The sequence below is a fragment of the Condylura cristata genome, unplaced genomic scaffold (assembly GCF_000260355.1).
Source record: "Condylura cristata isolate star-nosed mole 26May11 unplaced genomic scaffold, ConCri1.0 scaffold00013, whole genome shotgun sequence".
Taxonomy (NCBI): Eukaryota; Metazoa; Chordata; class Mammalia; order Eulipotyphla; family Talpidae; genus Condylura; species Condylura cristata.
Window position 1 is genome coordinate 27,946,226 of NW_004567114.1, and position 13,064 is coordinate 27,959,289.

Here is a 13,064-nt window from a genome sequence, read left to right on the forward strand (position 1 = left end):
GGGTATCATCTTTAATTCCTGGCAATCATGCTCCTGCCAGAAGTGCCACATAAACAGGCCATCCTGGTGAAACAGCCAAGGCCATGGAACCAACCACCCCTTGGGATTTCTATTTCTAAACTCCATCTCTGTTAGTTACATTGCCAGGAAACAACATGCCAAGATGGAAGCTAGCCCTCAGTGGAAGGCCTTTCTCCTCCCTTGGTTAGATAATCAGCTCAGATTAAAGCAATCCCTTGCTCTATCCACCAGTCACTATAATTGCACTCAGTGCCTTGCAGTTGCTGGTGTTAGAAGGTTGCCTTCTGTTGTAGTGACGGACAGAATGTATTCAGCATGTTGTTCTTGTAGCCTGAGACTTTGCTGGCAGAGCAAAAGTAACCAGGACACAGGAATGACATTCCAGGGTGTGGATTTGGTTTATGCTCTACTTCTGAGGACACCCTCTTCTTTTCAATTGAGGAGGGTCAGGCCACAGAATACCCGCCTTTTTTTTTTTTAAAGAGTTATTTATTTACACATACAAGAACTGGGATATAGGCCAGAGGTGCAGTGGGTGAGAGGACTCACCACAGAGTGGGGAACAGAATAGGCAGATTGACTGAAATACACTGAGGGGAACAGCAGGAGGGAGAGGAGAGGTCTGCTGTGTCATGTGGGTGTGTCACCTCCCTGGCGGGCACCAAACTCATTCTGTAGTAGTGGCTGTGGTCACCCCCATAGTACTCTGCTTTAACCTGTTGTGCCATCAGGGAGGGCCCAATACCTACCTCGTTAGTCTCCTGTGGAGAAAATCGCTCACCAGATGTTAAAAGACATGTGACCACAGGATTCTGACCTATCCCTGAAACAGCCTCCTGCTGCTGGCCAAAATGTCCATCCACCATCAAATGCCTATTTTAGGGCCCTGCGGCACAGTCCCTGCTCACAGAACAGGGAAGCAGACCATGAAGTGCGTGCAAAGTATTAAGGCAAACTGAATTGCTCCAGGGAGCTCAGGAAACACACAGCTTTTCCACTTCCACTGGGGGAGGCACACCTGAGGGCGAAACACAGGTCAGACCTCTTGCAATCATTAACACGCCTGGAGTCTCCCACATAGGAGATGCAATCCCCGAACAGCCTTCAGTAACTCCTAACGCTTGGGCACTAAGAAAGTGTTTTCCTGCCACTGATCACAAATAAGAGACATCACAGAAAATGTTACTTTTTTATTTCAAGGAGGTAATACATAGCCCGAGATGCCAAAGCAACAGGGAATTAGAGGCAGCAAATGACCAGTTTTTGAGAGGAGCCTCATGCTGCGTCCCCAAGCTCCTGCCTGCCCACAGCCAGTAAGGAGCTGGGTCTGGGAGGTGGAGCTTGCGGTGACCAGCAGTGGACAGAGAACTAACTCAACACCCCACTGACAGAAAGGGCTCTGTGGGCTGCACAGCCCTGCCCGCCTGGTACCAGGCTACTGCCTTAGCAGCAGCCCTGGTGTCTACCACTTGATTTTATTTCTGTGAGTCTGGAGTGGGCAGGACGTGAGTAAATCCTGAGTCAGAAATTTAGGTGAAAGACTTAGTAGTGTTAATACTCTGGGTGAAGAAGACAACACTGTCTTGGAGGAGGGTGGGCTGCAAGTCTGGCAGGGATGGTAACAGGCAGATAGGCAGGGGCTGAGGGCGCTGCCCCGGAGCTATCAGAGGGGTGGGTGCATCACGGTTCATGATGGGGCGGTAAGAGGGCGGTGTGGGGCTGCTTCCTCTGGCACAGAGTCGAACTAATGGTTCATTTTCCACTCATAATTGCTTTCCTGGGTCTAAGTCAGCACACCTCGGGCTGAGGCACATCCTATCCAAGCACCAAACCTCACCTAGGGCCAGTTCTCCAGTGTTGGGGCAGGGCCCTGCACTTCAGGGAGGTCTTTCTCCCCTACCTGGCTTCTTTCCCTTGCAAATGACCAGGACTGAAGGTGAGTGCCTCAGCCCCACCCTAGTGAAGACCCAACTTGGCTTTTTTCTGAGAACTTATTTTGGTGGGACCCAAAGTACCCTAGTGTAAAGCAGACTTATTCCACCCACAGAAGGGCACCTTCCTGGTGGTTTAATGGGGACATGCAGGTGGGAATCGCAGCAATGGTCCTGGAAGCTGTAACACTCATGGGCGTCATTCATTTCAGTAAGACTCTAGGGCAGGAGAGCTGGTGGGGAGCTGGCAGGGAGGGGCTGCTCTGCCCAGCATGAACTGTTCCCCAACCAGGCTGCCAGGACTGACAGATTTTTGGTTTTACAGATACGGAAAGAATTTTTAAAAACCATGCCACTGTGCTCTCCACAAACCCAGATCCGTCAGTTTTGTTTTGTTTGACAAGAAGGGACAAAGAATCACAGCTCCACAGTGACCAGGGCTTGTGCCGCAGACTGCCTCGGCCTGACTGGGGAGGAGGGTGTGCACAGAGCCTGGCGCCTGTGTCCTCTAGTCAGTGGCAGGCTCTGCTGTTGCTTCATCCTCATGCTCTTCAAAGCCTGGGACTGGCTTCTGCAGAAAGTGCATAGTGGCCTGGATCACCTTATCCGGTCCAATATTGTACACAGGGTGGGTGGGTTGCTGCAAAGAGAACAGATGCCAGTTAATCATCCCAGTTCTCCTTGGAAATGTGCAGTCTCTGACACATGTACTTCTCAGAGTTTTGCATAAGGAATCATCAGAGATACACACAGAGATCTACCATACCAGGCCCTAAGCCCAGCAATGCATTACACACACACACACACACACACACACACACACATTTCTATGAACGAGAAGGGCTTATCCTGGGAATGCCAAGTTTAACATTAGTGTACTAATTAACAAAAACTACCAGGTTAAAGGAGAAAAACTAGATGCAGAAACAGCATTCAATAAATTTTAACACTAGATTATTACTGAAACAACACATTAGCAAACCAGGAATAGAGGGGAATATCCTTGGCCTTATAAGAAGTATTTGCCAAGACCCAACAGTAAGCACCCCCGGTAAGGTTGGATGAAATTATGGAAGCCAAGACAGGAACAACCTCTACTATTCTCCCAGCCAATACTCTACAGGGATCTTAGGCAGCCCCACAAGGCAAGAAAAAAAAATGAAATTCTTAATCAGAAAGGAAAAGCAAAAAAAAAAAAATACAGAAAATTTAAGAGATTCTAGAGACAAACTATTACAACTATTAAAAAAGTTCTGCTGGATACAAAATCAAAATATAAGTACAAGACACTAGGAAGCCTCAGTTACAAAATAGAGTGGAAAAATACTCAGTGATGAATAGACACAAAACTCTAAATTTCTTAGACATAAATCTAATAAAAGAAGTCTGACGAGGAAGTGTGGGCCCAGCTTAGTGCTGCTGTGAGCTTCACCAGAAGGCGGTGTCAGGGAGGGACTGGCAGTGCCAACCAGCGGGAACCAGACACAGTTCTCTCTGGACAAGATACAGTTCTCTCCAGCCCTGCAAGTGCAACCAGAGAAACCTAGGTGAGAATGTTCTCCCAGCACTGTCTAGGAGCAACGCCTGACACCATCTCCATGGCCACCGACCGGAAGCCCAAGAGAGAAATCAGGGAACGGCTCTCCAAGGCTCCAAGGAAGAGCACACAGCAGTGCGAAGGAATAAACTAAAGCAATACGTGAACACAGACAAGCCTCAAAAGTGCGTGGCTGGCGAGAAAGGCAGCACAGAGTAAGGGGCACAGTAGATACCATTAGAAAAAGCTAGAATACGTTGTTTATGGACACATATCTAATAGCAGTAGTACAGAAACATCTATGGGCATGATAATGTCGTATTTCGGACCAAGTGACCCTGGGCGGGAGGGAGGAAAATGGAAGGGCCTTACACTAACAAATACAAACAAGTTTAGACTGGAAGAGGCTAGTGAGGTTGTTACTCTGGCTTTCTTCATCCTTGGTGAATTTGAGCATCTTTTCCTGCTTCTGTTGGAAACCTTTTTTGACAATCTGCACAGGTCTCATTATTTGACGGCTATGGATATTCAGATTCCTGTCATCTCCTGGGACCAGGCCAAGGGCTGGATGCAGGGGTGAACATCCTGCCGCATGGGCCTGAGAGATTTTGACAAAAATGAGTCGAACACACCTAATGCAACCTGTGGCAAGTGCTATGAAGGGCACAAGGCACTGCGTGTGACCACGTTTATGAAAGGGGGCTGAGAAATCTTCTCTAGAGAGCCGCACAGAAGCTGAGATGTGCCTGGGAAGATGTCACTGGAGAAGGAACTAACAGTGCATGTCCAGGTCTCAGACTCTAAGATAAAGACCCCTGCCACAGCGGACCCCACACCTGGAACCCGGAGTTTGCCTAGAGCTGTGTTACCTCCACAGTTGCCTCCTCATGAATGGGGTCCAAACCCACAGAGGGAACAGTGAGCTCCCAGGTGGCCCACTCAGGACTCTCTTGGTGGAGCTCCCTGTCCTGGGCCCTGTGGAGAAGGGTGTTAAGCCTCCTCCGCTGGCCTTACCAGAGCGTTTTCAGGCATCCCCAGGACCACATCGTGCAACATGGCTCCACTGCCGAAGTGCTGGGCTATGGACAGGCCACTCAGGCAGTAGCAGGTGTGGTAGAAGTCCCGCGACCTGTGGGGACACAGTGGCTCTGAGCAGGCACTCCTCTGCTTCCCCAAGCCCCAAAAACGCCTCTACCCAGACTCAGAGGCCAGGGTGCACCCTGCCTCACACATACTCTGCCCTCCAGCAGCTCACTGTAGGACGCCTGCTTTTCTCAGTGGTGCTTTCCCAAAGTCCCTTCCATCGGCCCTGCCACAGTAGGGCCACCATTTCAGAGCTGGGCCCTTCCAGCTGGCTCCCGAAAGGCTCTCCAGGGTAGCGCTCTTGCTAAATTAATAGTCTCCTGAAAAATACTCAATGTCCATAAATGGGGCACTTTTTCTTGCTGGAGCGCAGCCTTCAGCTGGGCCTTCCTCTGGATGCTGACAGTAATGAGGAGGGATGTTGTGAGGGGGGCAGGAGGGTGAGGGAGGCAAGAGGCAGAGGGGCGCAAGATTGATTTAAAGATTTCCCTTTTTCTTTTATTATGGCACATAAAGGTATCGATCCACTCGTACAATAATTGATTATAATCTCTTTATGACACTCAGGGATTTTAAGTCCTACATCCTACATGTGCAAAGTCATTTAGAGTTTTTGTTTGTTTGTTTAAAAAAAAAAAAAAGGCATGAGGGCCCTCCCTGGTGGTTGCAAGGGGTTAAAGTGTAGCACTATGAAGATCGTTGCAGCCACTGCAGCACGTGTTCAACTGGCCAGGGAGCTGACCCACATGGCACAGCAGATCTCCCTGTCTTGGCCGCTGCTCCCCTCGGCTGTGTATTTCAGTAGATCTGCTTGTTCTGTTCCCCACTCTGTCTCTGGTGAATACTCTCACCACCCCCCACCCCCAGAGCCTTTGACCTATACCCCAGTTCTTGTATGCATGGATAGATGAATCTGGGAAAAAAAAAAAAAAAAGACATCATGGAAAGCTACTAGACCAGCAATCTATTTACCTCTTTAAGGAGGGGGGGTGCATGTAACCTAGGGACAAGGACGGGCACTCCTGATTAAGGTGCTTGTCCCCATAAGCAGCTGGATGATGAGTGGAATGGGACACCCTGACGTTTAAAGGTGGTACCTACTGCCACAGCTGTGAGTGGACCAAGCTGCACACCTGTCTCTGCTCCCCACCCCAAGCTCCCAGACAGTGGTCACTCACTTGCCAGGCTTATCCAGAAGCCCCCCGGCAGGGCACTGGCAGCACATGAGGATGTACTCCTGCAGGGCCTGCTGGTGAAACATCCAGTGGCTCATGCTGAGGGCAGGGTCACCTGTTGAAAGGCAAAGGTTCAGGTGCCCAGCCTGGTGAAAGTTCCGCAAGACGTTAACAACCTCTTTGTGTTTCATTACCCAGTGGGGACAGTCAAGGTTCTCCTCCTGGAATCATTTTGAAAACCACATTCTCTTTGCTCACGTGCTACCACGTGCCTTTTCCTGAAATTGGCATGAGCCCAAGAGCAGCAGTTATTCATGTGACAAACATCGAGGCCACCCTGTTACTTTGGATAACCACCCCAAGCCACATTTCTGGTGGGCACGGCCTAGCTGTGTAGCTCAGCTTTCCAGACTGATCTCTGTTTAGCTCCTACCCTGGTTCCCAACTCCTTCCTCCGTGCTTAGGACATTTCCTCTAACACAGTTCTGAACATTGCTCCCTTCACTAAGAGAACTCTTCCGGGGCTGGGGTAAGAGTACGGTAGTGTGTTTTTTTGAAGTCTGAGTTTATTTGAATCCAAAGAGAATTCTCCAATTTTCTCCTGGCATAAAACTTTTTTTCTAAGAAGTTCCTAAGTAATGGCTCTCCTGGTCTCTGGACTAGCTCAAGCAGAATCTGGTAGTTCTGACAATGCACTAGATTACTGACAAGCAACAAGTCTTCTTCTTCTTGTTCAAGAAGCTTAAAGGTCGAAGATTCTATGGGTCAAACAGTAAGTGGGAGGAGGGACAACCTGCCTGCAGACAGATGTATACAGAAACATTTACATGGGAACTGATTTTTTAAAATACACATATAGGATGTACATTAATCCTTGGTTCAGTTTTATACTTTGATATTCTAATTGCAAAGTTAACCAAACAATCTGTAAATGGCAATTGAAAGCTAATTTTTCTGTCTTCCATCTTCATTTGTTTCTATACATCTTTGTATATAATTATAATAATTATAATTTTCTATCTTATGTTTTTCATTTAACATTACAGACATAGCTTTTCTGTTCTGCTACATCATCTTCATTCCATCATTCCAAAAAGCCATTCAGGAAGCGGATACAGAAGGTAACTGCATCAACATAAGCCCTGGCTCAAAACCCTGATATATAGGAGTACAGAATCTTCTCTGGTAAGAATTTAAGCTTATAATAAGTGCAGCAAATAAAGAGGACATACAAAGAAAATATTTAATTGTGGGCTATTTCAATTAGAAAATAATCCTTTAAAAAATATTTTACATAAGAAAAACAGAAGGGGATGGTATGAAAGCAAGCACTGTCCTGGGTTGAACACAGACAGGTACAGACAGCACTTGCCTGTCGCCTGAGGCTGTGCCACTCACAGCCACTCACCTCCAACACCCAGGAGCTGAGCCCAAAGCAAGTAAAGGAGCTCAAGTCTCCCATCTCAGGCGCAGTTGGGGACACATGCTTGCTGAAGCATTTCAGAATTGAACTATTTTCTCTCTTTCTTTTCTTTCTTTTATTTTTGCCCACCTATGAGCACAGGTGACTCAGCAGAAAAAGATATAGATCATGAATGAAATTTACATGATGGGACTTCACCACATCTTTTGTTTCTTTCCAAAGTTATTTTCAATTCCTTACAATAAAAAAAAAAAATGCTGCAACAAGCATTTGTGAATTTTCTCTATTTAATTTCTTTATTTTTCACATCAGGTGGGAAATGTACTGCTGAAAGGACTAGGTCTGAGGGAATCACCTCTCTCATGATAGCAGGAGCATCCGCTCACCACATTTGGGAACATCACATCACTTTGCTGCCTTCAGATAGGATCATAGGAATGTGTTACTCAGTCGAGAGAGTAAACATTTTAGAGAGTAAACATTTTCTAAGGTTTTTAGTATACACTGAGAAACTGCTTTATAAGAATTTAGATAGCCATTAGAATTTAAAATTTTACTGTATTGTATGTCCAGCACTGGTCACTTAAGAAATTCTCCACAATAGCTCCTGGTCGATTGTTCTATTTGCATGTCTTTATTAGTGAAACTCCTCCCAAACTTTTGTTTACTAGCTGCATTTCTATCTAAAAGCATTTGTTTATTCTTTGTTCTCTAAATCCAACAGTCAATTTTATTAATCTAGCTTTTGATTCTACTTACCTTCTGATGGTATCATATGCTATACCTACTTTCTCCTGTGTTTTTGTTATTTTGTTCTGGTTATGTGAATTTTAAACAGCTGTAAATATACAGTTGACACATAAGCTGTAATCATACAGTTGATTTTTGCTTTTGTGATTTCTTCCTTAGGAAAGCACATTTAATGGGTTCAGGGTATTAGGGTGGGTGACAAAAATTCCAGAATTGATGATGGCAAAGAGTTGCGTAAATCTGTGAAGACACTGAAAACCACTGAATTACATACTTCAAAAAGCGTGAATTGTATGGTATGGCAATTATACCTCAAGAAAACTGTTATTTAAAAAAAAAAATTAGGATGACTGCATTAAACATCTGTATAAAACATACCTTTATTTTCTTATGCTTTAAGAAATAAAAGACCATTATTACAAGATAAATGATAACCTAAGGCTAAAATTGGAATCTGAAAAAAAAAATGCTATGTTTATTATTAAGAAGATTATAGTGCTTGGGTTACCCTCCTACATTATTGAAGTTGAAAAACTCAAAGTTCAGAAACTTCCAGAGATCCTGAACTTGCACACCAGCACACATGATCACAGCGAGATGAAGAGAAATGATTATAGGGTGATACCTGCACAATGGAATCAGTCTTTTAATCCTTGATACCGCTCCCTTAAATTACAGATCCCCATTACAATGTCATTTTGCATTTCAAAGGTTCCTTTAATCTAAGAAACTGAAAATCTTCCCAAACAGTAACACAAAGTGTAGCCACATGTGGCCCAACGTCAGCATTGGAGAATTCAGGCCCGTGGTGTGTCCCACAGGACCTGCGAGAAACTAGAACTTTCACTCCAAACACAGACTCACAGGCCTGATGCTGTCCTACTGCTCCAGAAAAATGAAACAAATCACTGACATTCCTAAGAGAATAAAAATAATTCTCTGTTCCACTCAAACACTGTCTTCTATACACAAGCGTGAGGCAGTCCCCAGGGCTCCTGCCTCGGCCACTTGGCGAGTCGGGCCCCAGCCAGGGCTCCGAGGCTGCAGGGTGTCCACCCCTTCTCATGGTCTCCGTGAGCACTGTGGTCATCCCCGTGTAAAGATGTACTAATCACTTACTAAAATGAAAGTTGTAACGCCCATGGTAAAAAACTTACAAAGCCGGAGTACAGTTCAGACGGCTATAACATTTAAAAACTAAGTCTTCCTCTGTCTCCTAGCTTTCTCCCAAAGGTAACCACTGTTAAGGTTTCTCACAGGCTTCTAGGGAAAGCTGTGACATGCCATGTGCCTCTCACAGACCAGGCTCTGCCCCAGAGCTGCCCATATCAGCCCACTAAATTCAGTACTGTAAGGTCAGGTCATGTCTCCCCATTAATCTTTGGAGGCAGTGGGTTGTCTGCTATGGAAACACCACAGCCACAGGCGTCCTTTGAATACACTTCAGTAGAGACGGTCCTGACCATGCCTTTGAGGGTTAGTATAAGTATCTCCAAACTGCCCTCCTCTCACAGTGCAAAGTACCAGTGTGCCCACACGGTTCCCAGTAGCAGGTATCAAATTTCAAATCTGCCAGTCTGACAGTAAAAAATAAATCATGTCCCACTGCTTTATTTGCATTTCTTTAAAGAGCATGTTTATGTGTGATTGATGGCACCTGCAGTGGCTACACACAGGGCTGCGATACACTGCAGGCGGCAGTCAGGTATTACAAAGCAAGGCACTTAACCTCACTGTGCTGTGTTTCCTCATCTGAAAAGCAGGAATAACACAGGGTAGTTCTGAAGAACGTAGGAGAGAATATACCTGAATTATTTAGTGTCATTCTTGGCTAATGGTGAGTGCTTGGCAAGTGTTTACAATCAGCTGCCGTGACAGCAGCGTGCTAGTGGAGTTTCATACATAACAAGTGCAATGACATCCACAGTTTAGAAACCTAATTTTGATCACAATATACTGTGACTATCTTTCAACACTGCCATTTCTTTTGAGTCCCAACGCTGGCATTTGTTTACCGCTCAAAACACTTCCCCTTTCCTGAATCCTGACAAGTCCAACATGAGCCTTGTCCTGGTCCATGGAAAAAGCAGCAGCACCAAGATTCTGGGCAACCCTTTCCACAGCAAAGATCTGAATGAAACTCGTCCTTGTGACACAATAAAATGTCAACCAAGGCCCCCTGAAGACTTTGGCAGGTAGCTCCTGTTACAGTTACCTCCAGATTTTCCTGGCAACTGCAGAATAATCTCCTCTTATTCCTGCCAAGGACGGGCTGTGAGAGGGCAATGGTTTTAACAGGGGCTCAGCGTCACTAGTTCCAAATACAGAGATCACCAAAAACCCAAATTATTTCTGGTTTGTAAAATGTTAAACTCTTGGGGAGTTCCCCACTTCCCCATTATAGTAGTAAATCAGAGACCATGAAGCTCCAGAGTCAGGGGACTGATGTCTTAATGTCCTTTAGGGCTGTTTTAACCCACTGCGCCACCAGGGAGGGCCTGTCTTAATGTCCTTAATGAAATTCCGGAGGCCCCCTGGCCTGGGAGGGACCGGGTGAAGGACTCAGGGCAGACAGAGGCATTCAGGGAGACTGGGAAGTCAGGGAAGAGGCTCTGTTTACTTCAACTCTACATCTAAGTGGCCACAACTCAAAGGAACTTAAGAAACTAAAGAAAGGGGCTCACAAAAAGCAAACAAGAAGAAACCCCATATATGGATAAATGGGAGATAGGCTAGTGAAGAATCACTGCCTACATTTGAGCAATTCAATCACCCAACTACTAAGTCTAAAGAAAAGCTTTCTTTTTGGGCCAAGGGCTCTCAGTGCCAGAACAGAGTCAGGCCTCCAGGGCAGCTGTGATGCCCTCTGCCACTGGTTTCCCCGGAGACACCTGTTCTCACATAAATGAGAAAAATGATTCAGTGAGCAGGCTGCCTGAGGTATCAAGAGCTGACACAGGAAGGCTCCCAGAATGTGTGCCTGTCCCACTGCTTTGATTTTGTGTTCCCATTTGAGCTCCAGAGGGATGAACACAGGACTCCCCAATCCAGCAGTGCAGTGGGAGAGCCTGCATTTGGGATTCTTCAATGAAGTTAAAATACAACATCCTTAGTGGCAGCAACTACACAGCCAGCCAGACTGTGAGCTGCTTCTCTGTTCTGGGTTCCTGTTTTCTGCCCCTTTATGCAATTGCCTTTCCTGTCTCTGTCGCCACCACATGCTCAGTGTGGGGTTTCAGTTCTGACATGACTGGCAAGGCTCTGAGAAACTGTAGCTTCACCCCTCGATGAGGCACAGTCACCCAGGAAGGGATCTGTCTCCTCCTGGCCACAGTCAGACTGAAGCAGCAAAGACCCCTCATCTGCTGAAACTGAATTCTCTGCCATGCATGGCCTAAGGCAGGAACACTCACAACCCAGGACAGACATTTTAACCCCACTGAAAGGTGCTCTGGACTTCAGCTTTGGTGAACCCCAGGGAAATGTGGCTCCTGCAGCAGCTCCCAGCTCACCTTGAGTGTGCAGTGCACGGTGGAGCAGGGGGAGGAGTCCCGCCTGCCAGAAGGAGTAGCAGCCGTCCACCAGCTTGTTGCAGCGGCCCTGAAATCCACCTTCAAACCGCATCTGCCGGCTTGTCACCCATTGCTGAGAATGAGACAGAGATGGGAGAGGCAGTTGTAGGCTAAAAGACACAAAAGTCAGCAAGCCAAGATCTCCAAAAGTCAATCTAGAGAGTTTTCTCATCTGTCTCTTGGCTTCTTGGCACTTAAGTCCTCAGCTGACTGCTTCCTGCCGTTCCCTCAGAGGAAGGCCACAGACACAGTGGCGTCTTTAAACAGACCTTCTCAAGGCAGCCAGCAAGGTTCTCACCTCAGTATTTAACAAACAACTAACCACCTTTTCCTGAGCCCCAAATGGCTTTTGATGCTGAGAAAAAAGAAGTCAGTTGGCTTCTTAAAAGCAAGCTTTAACTAGGAAATGTCAGGCAAGACCACCAGGGGCTCATTTCCAATCATTTGCCCTGTCAGAGGAGCTTCTTAGAAGCACAGTGGAGGTATCTACCCAAAAGACAAAAACACTGATTCAAAAAGATATGTGCACTCCCATGTTTACTGCTGCATTATTTACAATTGGAAAGACATGGAAATAGCCCAAATGCCCAAAAGTGGATGACTATATCAAAAAGATGTGGTACATATACACAATGGAATATTACTCAGCAACCAAAAAAAGAAACACATGTCTTTTGCAGCAACATGGATGGAGCTGGAAAAGATCTTGCTTAGTGAAATAAGCCAGAAAGAAAAGGAAAAATACTAAATGGTTTCACTTATAGCAGGAGTATAAAGGATCATGCGAGAAAATAGTAATAATAATGAACAGTGATATATCAGAGACAATTTATGGGGGTGGAGTGGGGAATGGGATCAAACACAGTGTGGGGAGGGAAATGCAATGGACTTTGGTGATGGCCCACGGGTCATTTGGTGATGGGAATCCCAAGGGGATTACAACTGACATGGAAAAATGCACAACATGATGTAAAAATAAACTATTATATTATTAAAAAAAAAAAGCGCCGAGTGGGATTTTGAGCTACATCTCATCAGAGGATCTCAAACTGTTTCTGACTCTTTCTTACTCGGCACCTGAGGAGATTTATCTAAGGTCACTAGCAGGAAACAGAAGCCATTTGTCCTGATTATCAACAACAGCTTTGTCTGGTCCAACTTCTGCTTCCCTCTCCAGCGGAAACTGGTTGGCTGAAAGAAGAAAATCTTTTATTCTGAACCTGTAAAATGGCTCTGTCACTCACTGACCACCCTTCCTTACTTATCGCCAAGTTCTCTAAACACACTGTGCTCTTAAGATCAAGATAGTCATGGGCTTGGCCCCTAGGAATGTGCAAACCATCTGCTTAAACAGATAATGAGCTTTCCATTTCCCTCTCCAGCCCAAGGCACTTCCAGTCACCAGTGCTGGACTTACAGAACTGCTGACCAAAGTGAAAGGGTACAAAAGAGTTATTTCCTTGAACTTGGGCTCTCAGTAGACTGAGTGGTCCCTGAAATTGTTACAGGACACGGAGAGAGCACCCCTGAAGCCCCAAATCTGCCTGCTCTAAGTGGGTTCTGCCATCTGCC

The 13,064-nt window shown here is 46.0% G+C and overlaps 1 protein-coding gene across 1 annotated transcript in view; it reads right to left on the reverse strand.

Moving 5' to 3' along the window:
* Nucleotides 1-1,196: 1,196 nt before the first annotated feature.
* Nucleotides 1,197-13,064, reverse strand: part of LOC101628464 (protein farnesyltransferase subunit beta) — a 52,770-nt gene continuing 40,902 nt past the window's right edge. The window contains exons 9-12 of the mRNA XM_004681779.2: nt 11,433-11,565; nt 5,751-5,862; nt 4,504-4,618; nt 1,197-2,592 (exon numbers count right to left, since the gene is read on the reverse strand). Coding sequence (XP_004681836.1) covers nt 2,461-2,592; nt 4,504-4,618; nt 5,751-5,862; nt 11,433-11,565 — 492 coding nt within the window. The 3' untranslated portion in view covers nt 1,197-2,460. The remainder of the gene's footprint in view (nt 2,593-4,503; nt 4,619-5,750; nt 5,863-11,432; nt 11,566-13,064) is intronic.